This window comes from Saimiri boliviensis, chromosome 14, assembly GCF_048565385.1.
Source record: "Saimiri boliviensis isolate mSaiBol1 chromosome 14, mSaiBol1.pri, whole genome shotgun sequence".
Classification (NCBI taxonomy): Eukaryota; Metazoa; Chordata; class Mammalia; order Primates; family Cebidae; genus Saimiri; species Saimiri boliviensis.
The window spans coordinates 22,359,079-22,381,212 of record NC_133462.1 but is presented as its reverse complement, the minus strand read 5'-3'; the positions used below and the strand labels follow the sequence as shown (position 1 = coordinate 22,381,212).

General features: G+C 50.6%; 1 protein-coding gene across 1 annotated transcript in view; it reads right to left on the bottom strand.

Annotated features, from left to right (window-relative positions):
* RHPN2 (rhophilin Rho GTPase binding protein 2) overlaps positions 1-18,537 on the bottom strand; it is a 79,942-nt gene extending 61,405 nt beyond the window's left edge. The window contains exon 1 of the mRNA XM_003937316.4: positions 18,436-18,537. Within this exon, the coding sequence (XP_003937365.1) occupies positions 18,436-18,504 (69 nt within the window). The 5' untranslated portion in view covers positions 18,505-18,537. The remainder of the gene's footprint in view (positions 1-18,435) is intronic.
* Between the last annotated feature and the right edge of the window lie 3,597 nt (positions 18,538-22,134).

The window sequence follows — 22,134 nt, the reverse complement described above, 5'->3', positions numbered from 1 at the left end:
TCTTTTCTGAAAACAAAGCATCTACAGAGAAAATATTGAAAAGTATAAAGAAAAGTCACTCATAATAACACAATTCCAAAACAGCCACTGTGAATTCGTCTTTCCTTATATATTTTATTTATTTTTATTATTTAATTAACTTATTTTGGAGACGGGGTCTTAGCCAGGCGCTGTGGCTCATGCCCGTAATCCTAACACTTTGGAAGGCCAAGACCAAGGCAGGTGGATCACTTGAGGTCAGGAGTTAAGAGACCAGCCTGGCCAACATGGTGAAACCCTGTTTCTACTAAAAATACAAAAATTAGCCCGGTGTGGTGGTGTGTGCCTGTCGTCCCAGTCACTCAGGAGGCTGAGGGATGAGAATCGCTTGAACCTGGGAGACAGAGGATGCAGTGAACTGAGATGGCACCACAGCACTCCAGCCTCAGCAACGAAAGTGACAAAAATAAATTATTCCAGTAAATAATTAATTAAAGACATATCTCTAGGGCAGAGTTATAAGATCGAACTCCTTTAGGGCTACCGTGGCCCAGCCCAATCATACTCCAGGACAGAAAGGCACACACTCCCGTGTGACTACTTCCCCTCATTGTTACTATCTACTTTTTTTTTTTTTTTTTTTTTTTTTAGACAGAGTCTTGCTCTGCTGCCCAGAATGGAGTGCAGACACGTGATCCTGGCTCACTGCAGTCTCCTGGGTTCAAGTGATTCTTGCGCCTCAGCTTCCCAGGTAACTGGGACTACAGGCGCATGTCACCATGTCCAGGTAATTTTTGTGTTTTTAGTAGACACTGGATTTTGCCATGTTGCCCAGGCTGGTCTCAAATTCCTGACTTTAAGTGATCCGCCTGCCTTGGCTTCCCAAAGTGCCGGGATTAAAGGGGTGAGCCACCGCACACAGGCTAGATCATATGATTTATTCTATGTTTAACCATTTGAGGAGCTATCAGACTCTTCCAAAGCGGTTATACAATTTTACAAACCCGCCAACAGCACAAGAGTCATCTGCATCTCACCAATCCCCGTGCTGGTTTATCCTTTTTGTGAATGCTGCATTGTATGGGTGCTGTCACTCACTGTGGTCCTGAACTGTGTCTCCCTGACAGTTAATGACGCTGAATATCTTTTCATTCATGAACTTATTGGCCATTTGTATGTCTTCTTAGAAAAAAATATCAATTCGGATCCTTTGTCCAGTTTTGTTTTTGTTTTTGTTTTTGTTTTTGTTTTTGAGACACGATTTCAGTCTGTCTCCCAGACTGGATTGCAGTGGTGCGATCTCGGCTCACTGCAACCTCCGCCTCCTGGATTCAAGTGATTCTCCTGCCTCAGCCTCCTGAGTAGCTGGGACTACAGGTGCATGCCACCACACCCAGCTAATTTTTGTATTTTTTGGTAGAGATGGGGTTTTACCATGCTTGCCAGGCTGGTCTTGAACTCCTGACCTCAAGTGATCCACCCACCTCAGCTCCGCAAAGTGCAAGGATTACTGGTGTGAGCCACCACACATGGCCCTCCTTTGCCCAGTTTTAAACTGGGTGTCTTTTTATCTGTGCCCAGTTTTACACTGGGTTGTCTTTTTATCTGTATAGTTGAAAATTACAATTTTTTTTTTCTTTTTTTTTTTTGAGACGGAGTTTCGCTCTTGTTACACAGGCTAGAGAGCAATGGCACGATCTCGGCTCACCGCAACCTCCGCCTCCTGGGTTCAGGCAATTCTCCTGCCTCAGCCTCCTGAGTAGCTGGGATTATAGGCACGCGCCACCATGCCCAGCTAATTTTTTGTATTTTTAGTAGAGACGGTGTTTCACCATGTTGACCAGGATGGTCTCGATCTCTTGACTTCGTGATCCACCCGCCTCGGCCTCCCAAAGTTCTGGGATTACAGGCTTGAGCCACCGCGCCCGGCCCGAAAATTACAATTTTTAATCTTTGCCAAGTTGACAAGCAAAAACAGATATCTCATTCTTCTAATGTGTATGTTTATTGTTAACAGTGAAGGTAAAGGTTTTTCTGATCACTTAAATGTTTTTCAGCAAACTGTCTGCCTGTGTTCTCTGACCATTACGACCTGGGGTATTTGGATTACAACGTTTCATGCTACAAAGTTTAAGATCAGAATGAAAGCTTTATTTTAACTTAATGGTGTTCTTCCCACCCAGACAGGTAGAAGCCCCAGGACCTGAGTTAGAACCACATTCCTGTTTGACGCTTATCTCTATGCCCCACCCACTGATGCAACTCCCTGGGAGTGGTCTGGCCAGCAAGTGAAGACTGTCCTTCCTCTCTCACTGAGTCACATCTCAGGCCTGCACATACCTGGTCTCCCCAACCTCTGTGCCCAAGCCACGACCATGGCCCGGACACCAAGAAGGGAGATATGAGTTACCTATAGCTGAAACCTTCTCAGGGATCCCAGTAGTCTCCTTCTACAAAAATTTCTCATTCTTGGCCAGGCATGGTAGCTCAAGCCTATAATCCCAGCACTTTGGGAGGCTGACACCAGAGGATCGCTTGAGGCCGGGAGTTTGAGGCTGCGGTGACCTTTGACTGCACCACTGTGCTCTAGCCTGGATAACAGAGTGAGACTCTGTCTCCACAAAGAATAATCATAAAAAAATTAAAATAATAAAACTAAAAGACTTCTCATTCTCAGTTCTCAGCAGATCACCACCACCTGTCCCTCACACAGCCCCACAACCTAATTTTATTTTCCCTGTCTTGAAAGGACATTTTCCCCTAAGTTCAAATTGCACAAATATTCAAATCTGAGTTGAAATAGATATATATATTTTTTGAGGCCGAGTCTTGTTCTGTCACCCAGGCTGGAGTGCAATGGTGCAATCTCAACTCACTACAGCCTCCACCTCCCAGGTTCAAGTGATTCTCCTGTCTCAGCCTCCCGAGTAGCTGGTATTATAGGTGCCCACCACCACACCTGGCTACATTTTGTATTTTTAGTAGAGATAGGGTTTCACCATGTTGGCCAGGCTTGTCTCCAACTCCTGACCGCAGGTGATCCACCCACTTCAACCTCCCAAGTGCTGGGATTACAGGCGTGAGCCAGGGCATCCGGCCCTGGAATGGATTTTAAAGTTAATATCATTTAAAGCAGGAAACGATCCCCGATTTTGTCTTTTTTTCAGATTTGAGATTAAAATATCTTTGGCCATGCACAGTGGCTCACACCTGTAACCCCAGAACTTGGGAGGCCGAGGCGGGTGGATCACCTGAGGTCAGGAGATCGAGACCAGCCTGGCCAACATGGTGAAACCCCATCTCTACTAAAAATACAAAAATTAGCTGGGTGTAGTGGCATGCACCTATAATCCCAGCTACTCTGGAGGCTGAGGCAGGAGGCAGAGGTTGCAGTGACCTGAGATAACACCACTGCACTCTAACCTGGGTGACAGAGCAAGACTACATCTCAAAAGAACAAACTAACAAAATTTAAATATCTTTAATGTGGGCCAGGTGGGGTAGCTCACAACTGTAACCCCAGAACTTTGGAAGGCTGAGGCAGGCAGATTACTAGAAGCCAGGAGTTTGAGACCAGCCTGGCTAACACAGCGAAACCTGACTCTCTAAAAAACATACAAAAAAATCAGCCGGGCATGGTGGCATGCGCCTGTAATTCCAGCTACTCGGGAGGCTGAGGTGATAGAACGGCTTAAACCTGGGAGATGGAGGTTGCAGTGAGCTGAGATCATGCCACTGCACTCCAGCCTGGGCAACAGAGCGAGACTCCATCCCCCCTCTAAAAAAAAAAACTTTAATGTTAAGCTATTATAATTTAATGTGTTAACATTAAAGAACTAAAACAACTGTCAGTCTCTTTCCACTTCCAAAAATGACTATGGTTCAATCGGACTCAGAATTACCTGGATCTCCACTGCTGTGTTTTGTTTTACGTACAGGGAAGCTTGAATAACCAATTCCTTCACGTACATTCCTAGAGTTCAGATAAGCAGCCATTCCAGCCTACAGATAAGAACTTTTTTTCTGTTCGTATGCTTTACCCAACTTCTGCCGGCTTGGAATCACAAGACCCTAGCCAGCCCACAGCTCTGTGGTCAAATTTCTAGATAAAGCATAGGAATGCTTAGGGTTAGATTTGACTGAGTAATTGGACCCAAAACCACATTACTTCTTCCTGACAGGTAAGGATGCTGGGCCCTGCTGGGGAATGCCAGAAATACCCAGGGCCTGTGTGGAAACTTCCCTGAGAGGTAAATCTGGACAAGACTGCCAGGAAGACTCCCTGGCATCACCAGAAACTATCAGCCGTCTGCTAGCCCCTGCCAGGGGCTGCTCTGTAGGGACAAGGTAGGGGTTCTACCATCCTCACCCATAAATTTCTCACCCCACCCCAAGTCTTGTCTAATAACAAGACCTTAGCCCTGAACAAACAACTTCCAGAGCAGCCTCTGCAACTTGGATACTGGGATTGATTCTCAACAGAACAGAGAGCTGCTTTGAAACTGGAGTGAGGGTTTGCACCAGGGACTGGGGCTCAAAGTCTCACATTTGTGGGGCCGACTGAGCTGTCCTGACCTTGGGGGCTACTGTTGACAAGTTCTACAGTGACTTTCTCCTCCATGGAGTCTATTCCCTCCCCACACTAAGGTTCAACATTTCCATCAGTCTGAAAGTAGGAATGGTGGTCAGACAGCCAACCCCCAAGTAAACCAAGTACTCCATCCTGGCCAACTTGGTGAAACTCCATCTCTACTAAAAATATAAAATTAGCTGGGCATGGTGGCAGGCGCCTGCAGTCCCTGCTACTCAGGAGGCTGAGGCGTGAGAATTCCTTGAATCCGGGAGGTGGAGGTTGCAATGAGCTGAGATCGCACCACTGCACTCCAGCCTGGTGACAGAGTGAGACTCTGTCTCAAAAAAGAAAGAAAAGCAAGTACTGAGTGTCATCACCAGCTGTACAGGCAACTCCTGGGGTTGGCCCACTTATGGGGATCCTGGCAGGCAATCACAAGGTCAGGAGTTTGAGACCAGCCTGGTCAATATGGTGAAACCCTGTCTCTACTAAAAATATAAAAATTAGCCAGGCGTGGTGGCTCATGCCTGTAATCTCAGCTACTCAGGAGGCTGAGGCAGGAGAATTCTTGAAGCTAGGAGGCGGAGGTTGCAGTGAGACGAGATCCCACCATTGCACTCCAGCCTGGGCAACAAAAAAGAAAAGAAAGTCAGAAAGAGATCCCTTACCCAAAACTGACCATGCTGGCACCTTGATCTTAGATTTCTAACCTCTAGAACTGTGAAAAATAAATGCGTGTTAAGTTAAAAAAAGAAAAAAACTGGAGGCAGGCAGTTAATTAGGAAAAAAGTAAAGGGCCAGGTGCGATGGCTCACACCTATAATTCCAGCACTTTGGGAGGCCGAGGCGGGTGGATCACGAGGTCAAGAGATTGAGACCATCCTGGTCAGCATGGTGAAACCCCGTCTCTACTAAAAATACAAAAAATTAGCTGGGCATGGTGGCACGTGCCTGTAATCCCAGCTACTTAGGAGGCTGAGGCAGGAGAATTGCCTGAACCCGGGAGGCAGAGGTTGCGGTGAGCCGAGATCGCGCCATTGCATTCCAGCCTGGGTAACAAGAGCGAAACTCCGTCTCAAAAAAAAAAAAAAAAAAAAAGTAAGTAAAGGATGGTCAAGCTACTCCTGGAATTGGCCAGTTTTTCTTCCCCCGCAGGGACCCCTCTCTGTTCTGGACAGTGCCTGGCACCTGCTTCCCCTCCACCCTGGGCAACAATATGGGCCCTTTTTCCACACAGCCAAAGATAAAGCTCACACATGCAGCAGTGTTTCCAGCAAATTTAGGGCAATGTGCAAGCTTGGGATCTAGAAGTTCAGGCTAAAACTAAGTGAGAGACGACACAGCAGGGCTGGGTCAGCTCCCAGCCAGAGAGACCTTCCCACAGGATACAGGAAGGCAGTTGTTTTTTTTTTTTTTTTTTTTTTTTTTGAGACAGAGCTTTGCCCTTGTTGCCCAGGATGGAGTGCAATGGTGCAATCCTGGCTCACTGCAACCTCAATCTCCTCCTGGGTTCAAGCAATTCTCCTACCTCAGCCACCCGAATAGCTGGGATTACAGGTATTTGCCACCACACCTGGCTTTTTTTTTTTTTCTTTTTTTTTTTTTTTTGTATTTTTAGTAGAGACGGGGTTCCACCATGTTGGCCAGGATGGTCTTGATCTCCTGACCTCACGATCCACCTGCCTAAGCCTCTCAAAGTGCTGCGATTACAGGCGTGAGCCATTACGCCCCACCAAAGGCAGGTGTTTTTAGCTGCTTCTCCAGCAAAGATTATTTTCTCTGCCTTTCTCACTCCTTCCTGGTTATGCAACCCCTCACTCAACCACCAAACTCTAGCAAACAGAATTGCTTGTTTATAAATTAGCCAGAGCTATCAACAAGAAAGCACAGAAAACAGCATGCATTACCCTGCAATACACACATACATCTAATTAAACTTTTCACCACACTGGAGATTCAGGGCAGGCTGAGTGGAAAGAATCTAGCTTGTCCATGTCCGTAAAAATAAAAATATGAATTTGGTACCTGTTAACAGCCCTCCTGCCCTTCTAGGATCTCCGCCAGGTGTCAGGGCTGGAGGTCAGGGTCCAGCCGTCTCCCAGAATCCCAATCCATTCACATGGGGATGGAGGGGGGGCTCAATATGAATCAACACAGCCATAATCTTTAGTCACAAGTGCCCTTCAATATATTCCAGAAATCTCTATAAACCCCTACTGGGTGCCAATCATGGTTATTTTTCAACATGCTGAATAATTAGGTTTTTTTTTTTTTTTTTTTTTTGAGATGTAGTCTTGCTCTGTCACCCAAGCTGGAGTGCAATGGTGCAATCTCAGCTCACTGCAACCTCCACCTCCTGGGTTCAAGCAATTCTTCTGTCTCAGCCTTCCGAGTAGCTGGGATTATAGGAATGTGCCACCATGCCCAGCTAATTTTTATATATTTTTTAGTAGAGACAGGGTTTTACCATGTTGGCCACGATGGTCTCTAACTCTTGGTTTCAAGTGATCCACCCACCTCAGCCTCCCAAAGCGCTAGGATTACAGACATGAGCCACCACACCCAGTCTTGAATAACCAGGCTTTTACTGTGTCTCCCACCACATCAAATCACAAACGTTTCCATGAATGAATTGTATTTCCAGACCAATAATCTGCTTATTTCAACTGACAGGACACACCAATAGTTTTAATAGTGGTTTGTTTGTTTGTTTGTTTGTTTTGAGACAGAGTCTGGCTCTGTCACCCAGGTTGGACTGCAGTGGCGTAATCTCAGCTCACTGCAACCTCCGCCTCGTGGGTTCAAGTGATTCTCCTGCCTTAGTCTCCCAAGTAGCTGGGATTATAGACATGCTCCACCATGTCCAGCTAATTTTTGTATTTTAAGTAGAGACAGGGTTTTACCATGTTGGTCACGCTGGTCTCGAGCTCCTGACCTCGTGATCCGCCCACCTCGGCCTCCCAAAGTGCTGGGATTACAGGCATGAGCCACTGCACCTGGCCAACAATTTATCTAAAAAGCATCCCTGGTGTGGTAGAGGCGAGGCCGATATGTGCATGTGACTTTTAATTTGTATACCTCTGGGATTATCTTTTTGCAGTGACTTATGTTACTTTTTTTTTTTTTTTTTTTTTTTGAGACGGAGTTTCGCTCTTGTTACCCAGGCTGGAGTGCAATGGCGCGATCTCAGCTCACCGCAACCTCTGCCTCCTGGGTTCAGGCAATTCTCCTGCCTCAGCCTCCTGAGTAGCTGGGATTACAGGCATGCGCCACCATGCCCAGCTAATTTTTTGTATTTTTAGTAGAGATGGGGTTTCACCATGTTGACCAGGATGGTCTCGATCTCTTGACCTTGTGATCCACCCGCCTTGGCCTCCCAAAGTGCTGGGATTACAGGCGTGAGCCACCACGCCCAGCCCTATGTTACTTTTTTAATACAAATAAGACTAGCGAAAAGAAACTACCTCTTAAATTATTATTTTATTATTTATTTTTTTTTTAATTTTTTTATTTTTTATTTTTTTAAAAAATATGTTTATTTATTTTTATATTTTTAGTAGAGATAGGATTTCTCCATGTTGGCCAGGCTGGTCTCGAACTCCTGACCTCAGGTGATCCACCTGCCTTGGCCTCCCAAAGTGCTGGGATTACAGGTGTGAGCCACTGCGCCCAGCCTTATTTTTTATTTTTGAAACAGGATCTCACTCTGTTGCCCAGGCTGGAGTGCAGTGGTACCATCTCTGTTCACTGAAGCCTCAAAGTCCTGGGGCTCAAGCAATCCTCCCACCTCAGCCTCCCAAGAAGCTGAAACTACAGGTCCAAACCACCACGCCTGGCTAATTTTATTGTATTTTTTGTAGAGACAGGGTTTTTCCAATGCTGCCCAGGATGCTCATGTGATCCACCCATCCCGGCCTCTTAAAGTGCTGGGATTACTGGTGTGAGCCACTGCATCCAGCCCTGTTTTTGATCACCTGCCGTTTCTCTTCTTTTTTTTGAGACAGAATCTTGCTCTGTCGCTCAGCAGGCTAAAGCAGGCATCTCCAAACTGCGGCCCACGGCACATGCAGCCCCCTGAGGCCATTTATCCTGCCCCCCACCGCACTTCAGGAAGGGGCACCTCTTTCATTGGTGGTCAGTGAGAGGAGCACAGTATGTGGCGGCCCTCCAACGGTCTGAGGGACAGTGAACTGGCCCCCTGTGTAAAAAGTTTGGGGACGCCTGGGCTAGAGGGCACTGGCACAATCTCAGCTCACTGCAACCGCCACCTCCCAGATTCAAGCGATTTGCCTGCCTCAGCCTCCTGAGTAGGTGGGATTACAGGCACACAGCACCACGCCCAGCTAATTCTGCATTTTTAGTAGAGGAGACGTTTCACCATGTTGCCCAGGCTGGTCTTGAACTCCTGGCCTCAAGTGATCCTCCTGCCTTGGACTCCCAAAGTGCCGGATTACAGGCATGAGCCACCACACCGGGCCCCTTTTCTCCAGGCCCCTTTTCTCTTCTTACAATCAAATGGAAACTTGGCCATAGGGAACCCTGAGGGTCTGAATGGGCAGCCCTGAGGGACTCACATCATTCACCCTGGTCTCTCTGTCCCTGGTGCTGCAAGTGGAGGACCTTGTCCTCTCCTGGCACCCATTACTGCCGCTCTGCCAGACACCCAGCCTCTGGCTGAGCTGTTCCTGCAGTCCCACTGTGCCTTATGGCCACCTCCAATGCAGTCTTTGTGGCATGGGACTCTGGTACCTGAGCCAGAGGAGGAAGTGTTGATCAGGCCAGTGCCCAGTAGCATCAGGTGGCTTGTGGCAATCATCCAAATAGCCCCAGGAAACAAGGGACATTTACAGTGTTACAGCTCATCACGTTGACTCTCCTCTGAGTCACCCTGAAAATTCTGTTTCTGCCAAGGGACACCTCCTGGCCAGGATTCCCCAGTGGAGGGCTGTTGGTAATGGGGGGCCCTTGGGGCTGATGGCAGATATCATGCAGCTGGACAGACCCTCTCCAATGCCACAGTCAGCCCGCATCCAGCCTGGCCTTCAAGATCTGGCTTAGGGCTGGGTGCAGTGGTTCACACCTATAATAGCCCACCACTGAGATGGAATGATTGCTTGAGGCCAGGAGTTCAAGACCAGGTTAGTCAACACAGTAAGACCCCATCTCTACCAAAAAAAAAAAATTTTTTTTCAATCAGCCAGGTGTGGTCATTTTTAATCATGTTTGTAGTCCCAGCTACTTGGGAGGCTGAGGCAGGAGGATCACTTGAGCCCAGGAGGTCAAGGCTGCAGTGAGCTGTGATGGTGCCACTGCACTCCAGCCTGGGCAAAAGAGCCAGATTCTGTCACCCTAAAAAAAAAAAAAAAAAAAAAATCAGCCAGGCATGGTGGCTCACGCCTGTAATCCCAGCACTTTGGGAGGCCATGGCAGGAGGATCATAAGGTCAGGAGATTGAGACCATCCTGGCCTTATGACAGGAGAACCCCCGTCTCTACTAAAAATATACAAATTAGCTGGGTGTCCTGGCACATGCCTGTAATCCCAGCTACTCAGGAGGATGAAGCAGGACAATCGTTGAACCCCCAAGTCAGAGGCTGCAGTGAGCCGAGATCGTGCCACTGCACTCCAGCCTGGAAACACAGTGAGACTCCATCTCAAAAAAAAAAAAAAAAAAAAAAAAAATCTGATTAGACCTTGATGGGGAAATCAGGGGTGGGGTCAGCATCACCAACCTTTACTCTCCTCTGCCTCCCTCCCTCTCTACCTGGCAACTGCCTCAAGACTCCAAGGGGATGGATCTAAACAGCCAGCGGGGTAACATCAGTACCAACAGAGCTGAGGTTGCTGATTCCGCATGAGCCACGCTGTGCCTGGTAGACTCAGACCATCAGAAGGCTTCCTCATCCACATGTGTGGTCATAAAGGATACACGCAAGTGTTTAACATGAAATTGGCCCTCGCTAAGATGAATGCTGCTCATTCCGAGAGTAGATCCCTGCTCCTTGCAGAGGACTGGAGGGAGCTTCTGGGTTAAAACAAACAACAACAAACAAAAATTATCCTCCTTCTTTCTCTGCCGGAGCCTCCAGGAAGCCCCAGAGCCAATAGAGACCATAAACCAGGACACAATGAACCCAGAGGCCCCGACCAGCCTAGAGTTTTCTGTGAACAAGAAACAACTTCTCCTACAGCTCTTGAGTAAAAACAAAGGAGCTAAATTCATTTGGGGGCATTAGCATTCCCAAAGGATGAAGAGGCAGAGATAAGAACTGACAATGCCTCACTGTGTACTCACTCTCTTCTTCTACAGAGTACCAAGACCTTTCATTTCCAGCCTTCCCGTGGCCCTAGGGAAAGGCTTTCTCTAGTTTCTTTCCAGCAGCTTTTCTTCATGGTCAAGAACAGATTTTCCTGTGAATTTTAATACTACGGGGTACAGGGGCAGTTGCAGAAAAGGAATCTGCTATCAGGATGCAACATTCCAGAAACTTACATTACTCTGCAATTAACTATAGGCCAGAGCACCATAATTCTTCCAAGATTTAGGAAGTGCATAAAAATCTGGGGAAAAGAAGTTACATTTCCATTGGTTGTCTTTTTGAGAAAGCAATTTATAGTAATCTTATAGAGCTGTACTTCTGTTTAAACACAAAAAAGGCCGGGCACGGTGGCTCAAGCCTGTAATCCCAGCACTTTGGGAGGCCGAGGCGGGTGGATCACGAGGTCAAGAGATCGAGACCATCCTGGTCAACATGGTGAAACCCCGTCTCTACTAAAAATACAAAAAATTAGCTGGGCATGGTGGCGCGTGCCTGTAATCCCAGCTACTCAGGAGGCTGAGGCAGGAGAATTGCCTGAGCCCAGGTGGCGGAGGTTGCGGTGAGCCGAGATCGCGCCATTGCACTCCAGCCTGGGTAACAAGAGCGAAACTCCGTCTCAAAAAAAAAAAAAAAAAAAAAAAAAGAAAGAAAAAAAAAAAAAGAAAAAAGGAAGGAAGGAAGGAAAGAGAAGAAAAGAAAAAGAAAAAATGAGAGAGACATGATTTTATAATAGACCTGAAAGGTTTCTTTTTTCAGAGACCTCCCGAGGTGCCAGCGGAGATCAGGAGGTCCGTACTGGGGGCGTCAATGCCCATCCTGAGGCAAAGTTATGTTCTGAGGCTCTGTACAGCCCAGTCATTCTACTTGATTCCAAAAGGCCAATTAATAAGGGGAGTCCTGGGCCGGGCACAATGGCTCACCCCTGTAATCCCAGGCTGAGGCAGGCAGATCGCCTGCGGTTGGGAGTTTGAGACTAGCCTGGCCAAGATGCTGAAACCCCATCTCTACTAAAAATACAAAAATTAGCTGGGCGTGGTGGCACATGCCTGTAATCCCAGCTACTCGGGAGGCTAAAGCAGGAGAATTGCTTGAACCCAGGGGGCGGAGGTTGTAGTGAGCTGAGATCATGCCATTGCACTTCAGCCTAGGCAACGAGAGCGAAACTCCATCTCTTAAAAAAAAAAAAAAAAAAATCAAGGGGACTCTCTCTCTCCCCTACCAGTGACTGTCTGACACATTCAGGATTCATGTCCAGCCCACATAAGGAACTTTTGAGCAGTTAGGTGCACAAGACACAGTTGAAGTTCTGTTGAAGGCCCATGGACTAGCCCACTTTTTGCTCTCTAGCGAAGAGGCTGATTCCAGGCTAGGCACAGTAGCTCATGCCTGTAATTCCAGCACTTTGGGAGGCCTAGTCGGGCGACTCACTTGAGGTCAGGAGTTCAAGACCAGCCTGGCCACCATGGTGAAACCCCATCTCTACTAAAAATACAAAGATTAGCCAGGCATGGTGGCCAACACCTGTAATCCCAGCTACTCCGGAGGCTGAGGTAGGAGGATCGCTTGAGCCCTGGAGGCAGAGGTTGCAGTGAGCAGAGACCACACCACTACACTCCAGCCTGGGCGACAGAGCAAGACTCCATCTCAAAAAAAAAAAAAAAGCCAAGAGGCTGATTCCTTTTCAAGCATCACGCATGGCCGGAGCCATCCCAACAAAGCACCTATTCCCAGCTCTGCTCAGGACTCCAGGAAATGAGACCTGCTGGGAACTTCTGCCAAAGAAACCATACTGAGTCAGGGTCGGGAGTGCCGCTGAACCTCCCGAGGGGTCAGGCACTGAGCTGTCACTCCATAAATCCTTTTCGGATGAATGGAGCAGAATGGCATTTTAAAGAAAAGGGGAGGAAAGGCATGACACAGAGAACAGGATGAAAGAGAAGCCTGACTTTAGTGGAAATTCATTTGATCCTTCAGCGTGCACAAAATCCCAATAGTCAAGATACAGGGCCAGGGGCGGGGACTCACGCCTATAATCCCAGCACTTTGGGAGGCCAAGGCAGGTGAATCACTTGAGGTCAGGAGTTAGAGACCAACCTGATCAACGTGATAAAACCCTATCTCTACTAAAAAATACAAAAATTAGCCAGGCATGGTGGTGCATACCTGTAATTCCAGCCACTTTGGAGGCTGAGGTGCAAGAATCACTTGAACCGGGGAGGTGGAGGTTGCAGGGAGCTGAGACTGCACCACTGCACTCCAGCCTGGGGGGCAGAGCAAGACTCCATCCGTCCCCCCCAAAAAAAATACAGGCTGGGAAGCCCAACCTGGGGAGAGATGCTGCAACATTCCAGCTGCTTCTCCGGTCTCAGGGATCGACACTCACTGCCCCCCGCTGACTCAGCCACCCAATCAATGCAGCTGCTGTTGGCAACCCTCACCCCCTCCACAACTCCTGTGATCCCTTCCCAGCTCACCTTCTCCCTGAATCTCCAGCCATCCCCACCCAACTTCCTCACCTTTGTCTTTAACTGGCTCTGGACTTCCTCATTCTAAAGCAAAGCTGTCTTCTCTCTCCTCAGCTCCCTTCTGTGTCCAGCAGTATTTTCCCTGCCCTTCTCCCCTGATACCCTGTCACACTGACCTGTGTCCCCAACTCTCAACTACGCATTTCCTAAAGACTCTTAAAGGACTAAATCCAGGACCTTCCAGCATCCTTCTGACTCGTCAAGCCTTGCTCCACTAACAAGACTGACCTCTCAGCTTCCTAGACACCGCCACCCTCCCCACCCACCCCTAAAGCAGAAGAACTCTTCCCTTCTGGCCCAGATCCTTTCACTCAGTACTCCGACTGTTTTCCAACTGGTGCCACCCAAAACTGCACCTCCAGCGAGGGCGTCCGCATGGCTGTGGGTCCATACAGTGTGCTCTCCAGTGGGACCGCCATGTGGATAGCCCAGGAGGACCTCAAGTCTACCCATCCATGCACTAGCCTCAGGTTCACCTCCTCTCGAGGAGGCGCATGACCAGACGCCTCAGGCAGGTATTGTGATGCCTTTTTTTTTTTTGAAACAGGGTCTCATTCTGTTGCCCAGGCAGGAATGTAGTGGCATGATCTTGGCTCACTGCAGCCTCCACCTCCCAGTTTCTCCGATCCTCCTGCCTCAGCCTCCTGAGAAGCTGGGACCACAGGTGGTGCCACCACACCTGGCTAATAGGCAGGCATTTTGGATTCTCATTGGCAGCTCCTTCCCTGCCATAACCTGTCCCATCAGTTCTTTCTCTCTCTACCAGACACTGCCTTTTCTCCAGGCCTATCATTCCAGCTTCCTCATCCCTAGAATCCCTGCCTTCACTGTGGCCCCCTAGTCTGAGCTAAGGGTACAAGCTGGTGGAAAGAATGGGTGACTGAGGCTGTGTTTACAATGCCCTTTTTTTTTTTTTTTTTGAGACAGGGTCTTGCTCTGCCATCCAGGCCAGAATGCAGTGACATGGTAACAGCTCACTGCAGCCTCCACTTCCTGGGCTTGGAATATCTTCCCACCTTAGCCTCCTAAGTATATGGGATTACAGGAACACACCACTATGCCAGGCTGATTTTTAAACTTCTTGTAGAGATGGGGTCTTGCTATGTTGCCCAGGCAGGTCTTAAATTCCCGGCCTCAAGCGATTCTCCTACATCGGCCTCCCAAAATGCTGGGATTATAGGTGTGAGGCACCCCACCCCACCCACAGCACTTTGTCACTGACTGTATCATCAATAGTCCCTAACAGAGAAGGAAGGGCAAAGATGATAGATATTAAAAGGGGCTAAATCCCCCGCCAATGCCTCCCTGCCTGGCTCCACCATAGCTTCTTTCCCAGGGATCAAAGTGGTCTTTCTCATACACAAATCTCACAGGTCTGGTCCTGCTTTAAATACTTTGATGAGGCCGGGCGCGGTGGCTCAAGCCTGTAATCCCAGCACTTTGGGAGGCTGAGGCGGGTGGATCACGAGGTCAAGAGATCGAGATCATCCTGGTCAACATAGTGAAACCCCGTCTCTACTAAAAATACAAAAAAATTAGCTGGGCATGGTGGCACGTGCCTGTAATCCCAGCTACTCAGGAGGCTGAGGCAGGAGAATTGCCTGAACCCAGGAGGCGGAGGTTGCGGTGAGCCGAGATCGCGCCATTGCACTCCAGCCTGGGTAAGGAGAGCGAAACTCTGTCTCAAAAAAAAAAAAACAAAAAACAAAACAAAACTTTGATGGATTCCACAGTTCCCAGGTCAATCAAGATGCATGACCCTGAACTGCCTGGCTCCCACTAACACCTCCACACCCTGGGCGTCCCTACAAAGCACTCACAATGCCACAGCTCTCAACAACCTGTTCCCTCTGCCTGAAGGGCTCTTCCTCCCCTTCTTCACCTGGACAGCACCTGCCTTTCATTCAGCCAGCATTTTGTTTTGTTTTAATTTTTACTTTTTAAAATAAACTTCTTTTAGAGATGGGGTCTTGCTGTGTTGCCCAGGCTGGTCTGGAATGCCTGGCCTCAAAGGCCTCAGCCTCCCAAAACTACTGGGATTACAGGTATGAGCCACCATACCCGGCCCGAATTTGCTTTAGGTCAAATTGGCTCAGGTCATAGATGAGGAAAGATTCAACATCAACACCTTTTATTTTCCTAAGACAACTAGACTCTTTGAACTGGAATGACTTAACATGGAGTACCAGAACAATCGTTACAAGGTCTCATTTTGAAAACTGATGCTTTTAAGTAAAGCAATGAGTCCTCTTATTTTGTACACCTGATTCTCTCATCCAGCACCAGAGAAACTGCATCTAAAAAAACATGGCCAGGTGCCGTTGCTCATGCCTGCAATCCAGTACTTTGGAAGGCTGAGGCAGGTGGATCACTTAAGGTCAGGAGTTTGAGACTACCCTGGCCAACATGGTGAAACCCCATTTCTACTAAAACTACAATTAGCCAGGCGTGGTGGCACACGCCTCTAATCCTAGCTACTCGGGAGGCTTGCTTGAACCCAGGAGGCAGAGATTGCAGTGAGCCAAGATCATGCCACTGCACTCCAGCCTGGGTGACAGAGTGAGCGAGAGCCCATCTCAAAAAAAATAATAATACACCTGGGTGCGGTGGCTCATGTCTGTAATCCCAGCACTTTGGGAGGCTTAGTCGGGCGGATCACCTGAGGTCGGGAGTTCAAGACCAGCCTGACCAACATGGAGAAACTCAGTTTCTACTAAAAGTACAAAAATATAGCCAGGCATGGTGGTGCATGCCTGTAATCCCAGCTACTCAGGAGGCTGAAGCAGGAGAATCACTTGAACCAGGGAGGCTGAGGTTGCAGTGAGCCAAGATTGAGCCATTGTACTCCAGCCTGGGCAACAAGAGAGAGAATCCTTCTCCCCCACTCCCCCCTCCAAAAATTTGCTGGCCTGGGTGGTGGGCACCTGTAATCCCAACTACTCGGGAGGCTGAAGCAGAAGAATCACTTGAACCCAGGAGGCAGAGGCCGCTGTGGGCCGAGAGAGCACCATTGCACTCCAGCCTGGGCAACAAGAGTAAAACTCTGTCTCAAAAAATAATAACAAATTAAAAAGTGAAAAACACCCAACTGTGCACCTTTCCTAGTTCCCTTGGCCATCCACTGTCTTTCCCAGTGCGGTGCCAAGAAGTCCTCCCTGGGCTGGCAGACGTGGAGGAGTCCCACAGGAAAACGTGTTCTGGAAGGCTGGGGCCCACCCCTCACAGGTGTACTCCTCTCGCTGCCATTTTCCCCCAGGTGCTGGTGGAGTTCCAGAGCTACACCTGTTCAGAGAACAATCTGGCGAGGAAAGGTCCCAGAAAGAGGCAGCAACTTGTGGGAGGCCACACGGCAATTTTGTGGGAGTGGCAGTCAAGCCCCGGGGCCTGAGGACAGACGTAGGAATTCCCAGGCCAGGCCTCCTCCTGCAGTTCCATAGCCTGTGATCCTCTGTCCCAAACGCCGCACATAATTAGAAGCTATAATCCTGTAATTCCATGATGACATCTTTGAACTTAAATATACCTCAAAATTACTTTTTTTTTTTTTTTTTTAACGCTAAAAGCAACTTCACAAAAAAATTTTCCCACTCTGTCCCACACTATCCTGCCCAGGGCCCATCACCAGTGAGCAAAGCCCCAAGTCTCTGTGTCACCTGGAAGAAAGAGCAAGACGCCAAGACCACTTAGGAACTGGATCCTTAGGCTTTGAACAATCAAGAATTCATTCGTTCGTGGGAAATAGTTTCACTTCCCTATTTATAATTACGCACTGTAGTATCTGAAAATCAACAACAATCTCTACACCCACTCGGTGATCCCTGGCCAAAGGCCAAAAGCTATTTTTAGACTCCCTCGGGACCTAGAGGGAGGAAGGCGTGGAAGATATAACCATGACTCCCGGCTCCAAACCATCTTTTTAGCCCAAGTCCTGCCGCCTGCGGGTATCCCACGGCCTCTGCTCCGCGGGCTGGGGTCGCTTTTGAGGCACTGAGTTCCCTGACTGTGATCTTCTGGGCAGAAGGCGGCAACGTGAGCCCCAGAGCTCCCGGGACGTGTCAAGAGCCCGCTTGGCCCGCCCGCGCCCGCGCCCGCAGCCGGCCCCCGCCAAGTCTCCCCGACAACAAGATAAATCCGCTTTCGCACAGTGAGACGCGCAGGATCGCCGGCCTCACCTGCGGCGCTCACGCCCTCCTAGGCGACCCGGAGCCGAGGAGGGGGCAACGGCGGAGGACACATCCCACCAGCAGCTCTCCCCTGCCCCGTGAAAAGTCCCACAGGCGGACGTGGAAGCATTTTGGAGGCAAAAAGAGACAACTGGCCGGGCGCAGTGGCTCGCGCCTGTAATCCTAGCACTTTGGGAAACAGGGGTGGGAGGATCCCTTGAGCCCAAGAGTTCGAGACCGGTCTGGGCAACAGAGCGAGAACCCATTTCTACAAAATATTAGCCTGGCGAGGTGGCGCGCCTGCAGTCCCAGTTACTCGGAGGCTGGGGCTGGAGGATCGCTGAAGCCCAGGAATTCGAGGCTGCAGTGAGCTATAATCGCGCCACTGCACTCCAGCCTGGGCGACAGAGCGAGACCTCGTCTCCTCAAATAGGAGACCGCCAACCCTCCTGGGATGGTCTTTCTGTCTCCACCCGCGCTCCCACCAAGCGCTCCTGCAAGGCTCCCGGAAGCTAAGGGCGCCACCGCAGCCAGGAACCGGTCCTTTCCCCAGGCACTAGGGATCGCAAGCGTGGGGTGTGTGTCGGGGGGACGACCCAAGGACCCCTCCAGGTCCTACTCCCGCACCTGCGCGGGGCGGCCACATGCGCCTCCCGTACTCCCCGCCCAGCCCCGGATGCCACCTGCCCTGGACGCCGGGAACACCGCCGCCCTCCTTCCTCCCCGCCGGCCTCCGTCCCGCCAGCGCCGGCCCAGTGCGCCCCCTCCCCCTCCTGGCCTGGCGGACCCCGACCCCGCGCTCCCGCAGCCTCTGCACCGCCTGGGAGGAAGGAGGTCTGGAGCCCGCAGGTCCCCGCCCGCCCAAGGCCGCCCACCTTCCGAAAGTAGCCATCGTTCTCCTTCTCCAGCGGCTGGGGGGTCGCGGGCAGCAGCGTGTCGGTCATGCTGGCGGCGCGGGCGCGGACTGAGCCGCGGTGGTCAAGGCTGGCCGGAGAGGACGCGCGGCCCCTCCCCTTGCCCCGCCCTTCCCCTCCCCTCCACTCCCGCCCAGTCCCACGGGCCTTCTAGCCCCGCCTGGGACCCAGCCCCGGAACCCTAGAGACGCTCCCGGCCCCGCCCCGGGCCCCGAGCCCGCGCCCCTAGCGGCGCTCGTCACCCAGAGACCTGCGCCCTGGGCGCGGCGCCTCGGGGTTGTCTCTGGGCGTCGTGGCTGACTCAACTTTGCGAGCGCTGGGAGGGCGCGGGGAAGGCACAGAGGTGTCAGGGGCCGCAGCGAAGCCTCTGTCTGGGGACGTGCGCCCTGTCCCGGAGCCCGGAGAGTTAATGAGGAGGACGTGGGTCCAAGCGCGTCCCTCCTGGGTGAAGCCCGCGCGCAGCGGGGGAAGGGGCCAGACGCAACGCCACGTCGAGGGCGCTGCGGGAGCTCTGGGCCCTGGACCCGGCGGTTCGGAAAAGCTTTTCTCAGGAGGAGTGCCCGGGGCCGAGGGAGCGTCGGCTGAGCCGCCGATCGCCTTGCCCGGACTACCGGGGCTTGTTCTCAAGGGGGTCAACCCAGCCGATCCCCCGTCCCAGCTGCATAGACGAGTAGGATCCGCTGGGGTCTCGGAGGGCGCTGAGCGAGGTGGCCAGGAGGGGGTTTGTGTCCTAGAAACAGCGATGTCCTTGAGCACAGTTAAGAGATGGGATCTCGCTCTGTCGCCCAAGCTGGAGGGCAGTGTTGCGATCTCGAATGAGCCTGGACCTCCCAGGATCAAGCGATGCTCCAGTCTCAGCCTCCCAAGTAGCGAGGACTGCAGGTGCGCGCCACCACGTCTCGCCCTGTCTCCCAGGCTGGAGTGCAGTGGCGTTATCTCGGCTCAGTGCGACCTCTGCTTCCCGGGTTCCAGCGATTCTCCTGCCTCACCCTCCTAAGTAGCTGAGATTACAGGCTCTCGCCACCACGCCCCGCTAATTTTTTGCATCTTTAGTAGAGACAGGGTTTCACCATGTTGGCTAGGCTGGTCTCCAATACCTGACCTCGTGATCCACCCGCCTCGGCCTCTCGAAGTGCTGAGATTACAGGCGTGAGATACCGCGCCCGGCATTTATTTATTTATTTAATTATTTATTTTGAGACGGAGTTTCGCTCTTGTTGCCCAGGCTGGAGTGCAATGGCGCGATCTCGGCTCACCACAACCTCCGCCTCCTGGGTTCAAGCAATTCTCCTGCCTCAGCCTCCTGAGTAGCTGGGATTACAGGCACGCGCCACCATGCCCAGCTAATTTTTGTATTTTTAGTAGAGAAGGGGTTTCACCATGTTAACCAGGATGGTCTCGATCTCTTGACCTCGTGATCCACCCACCTCGGCCTCCCAAAGTGCTGGGATTACAGCGTGAGCCACCGCGCCTGGCCCTATTTATTTATTTTTTTAATGCAGAGTCTTACTACGATATTCTGGCTGGCCTTGAACTCTCGACCTTAAATGATCCTCCCTGGTTGGCCTTTCAGAGTGCTGGGATTACTTGTGCGGGCCACTGCGCCTGGCCCAGAGCGCGGTTCTTTTTTTTTTTTTTTTTTTTTTTTTTTTTTTTTGAGACGGAGTTTCACTCTTGTTACCCAGGCTGGAGTGCAATGGCACGATCTCGGCTCACCGCAACCTCTGCCTCTCCTGGGTTCAGGCAACTCTCCGGCCTCAGCCTCCTGAGTAGCTGGGATTACAGGCATGCACCACCATGCCCAGCTAATTTTTTGTATTTTTAGTAGAGACGGGGTTTCACCATGTTGACCAGGATGGTCTCGATCTCTTGACCTCGTGATCCACCCGCCTCGGTCTCCCAAAGTGCTGGGATAACAGGCTTGAGCCACCGCGCCCGGCTTCAGAGCGCGGTTCTTAACCACTACTACAGACCTCAGTTTTCTCGGCTGCAAAACGGGGCTCTTTTATTATTCTTGTATTCTTTTTCTTTCTCGGGCTGCTGGAGGGTATTAGGACAAAAGTGAGTGTTGGGGAATAGGGATGAAGTTGGTTTAGGAGGGAAAGGGTGACCCCTGGAGACGGGTTTTTAATCAGTCTCCCACCAACCTCCTGCCTGCTGCTAGACTGTGGGCAGACGGCTGGCAGCACGTGGCGCCGCGACCTTGCCAACTCAGCGGGGACCCCCACCCCGCGCGAACACGCTCCTCCCGGCTGCTGTCTTGCTGTTAGGACTGCTTCTCCCCCAGCAGGACAGCCCTCAGCGGTATAGATGCCGCAGGTGGAACATAAAGCAATGTGCTGCAAAACCAGCCCAGCGTTAACAACTAAAAAAAAAAAAAAAACAAACAAAAAACGGCGGGGTGGCTTAAGCCTGTAATCCCAGCACTTTGGAAGGTGGAGGCGGGTGGATCACCTGAGGTCCGGAGTTCAAGACTGGGCTGGGCAATATGGTGAAACCGTGTCTCTACTAAAAATACAAAAATTAGCCGGGCGCGGTGGCTCAAGCCTGTAATCCCAGCACTTTGGGAGGCCGAGGCGGGTGGATCACGAGGTCAAGAGATCGAGGCCATCCTGGTCAACATAGTGAAACCCCGTCTCTACTAAAAATACTAAAAATTAGCCGGGCGCGGTGGCTCAAGCCTGTAATCACAGCACTTTGGGAGGCCGAGGCGGGTGGATCACGAGGTCGAGAGATCGAGACCATCCTAGTCAACATGGTGAAACCCGTCTCTACTAAAAGTGCAAAAAATTAGCTGGGCATGGTGGCACGTGCCTGTAATCCCAGCTACTCAGGAGGCTGAGGCAGGAGAATTGCCTGAGCCCAGGAGGCGGAGGTTGCGGTGAGCCGAGATCGCGCCATTGCACTCCAGCCTGGGTAACAAGAGCGAAACTCCGTCTCAAAAAAAAAAAAAAACAAAAAAACAAAAAAAACCTAAAAATTAGCTGGGCATGGTGGCACATGCCTGTAATCCCAGCTATTCAGGAGGCTGAGGCAGGAGAATTGCCTGAACCCAGGAGGCGGAGGTTGCGGTGAGCCGAGATCGTGCCATTGCACTCCAGCCTGGGTAACAAGAGTGAAACTCCGTCTCAAAAAAAAAAAAAAAAAAATTAGCTGGTCGTGGTAACAGGTGCCTGTAATCCCAGCTACTGGGGAGAGGCTGAGGCAGGAGAATCCCTCAAACTCCAGAGGGGGAGGTTGCAGTTAGCAGAGACCTACACCACGCCACTGCACTCCAGCCTGGGTGACAGAGTGAGACCTTGTCTCAAAACAACAACAAAAAAGGTAGTCACTGGAAACATAGTAGAGGGTGCAGCTGTCAGAGACGTTTCGGAAGTGAGTGTCTTTGAGCCTATGTGTTTCCCAAACTGTATAGGAAGCTATTGGGTTGGTGCAAAGGTAATTCCAATTACTGAGTGAGTTGTGCCAGTCACAGAAATGTAATCAGAAATTCAGCCTCTGCAGCCTGCAAGGACAAAACACCCCCATCCGGATTTAATCCTGCAGATGCTGCCCCACGACTTCCACCAAAGCCCATTAGGAGCTGAGTGCTTGAGGAGTGAAGAAAAACTCCTCTAGGAAAAAAAAATTCTATTAAAAACAAAAAAGAAGCAACTATCA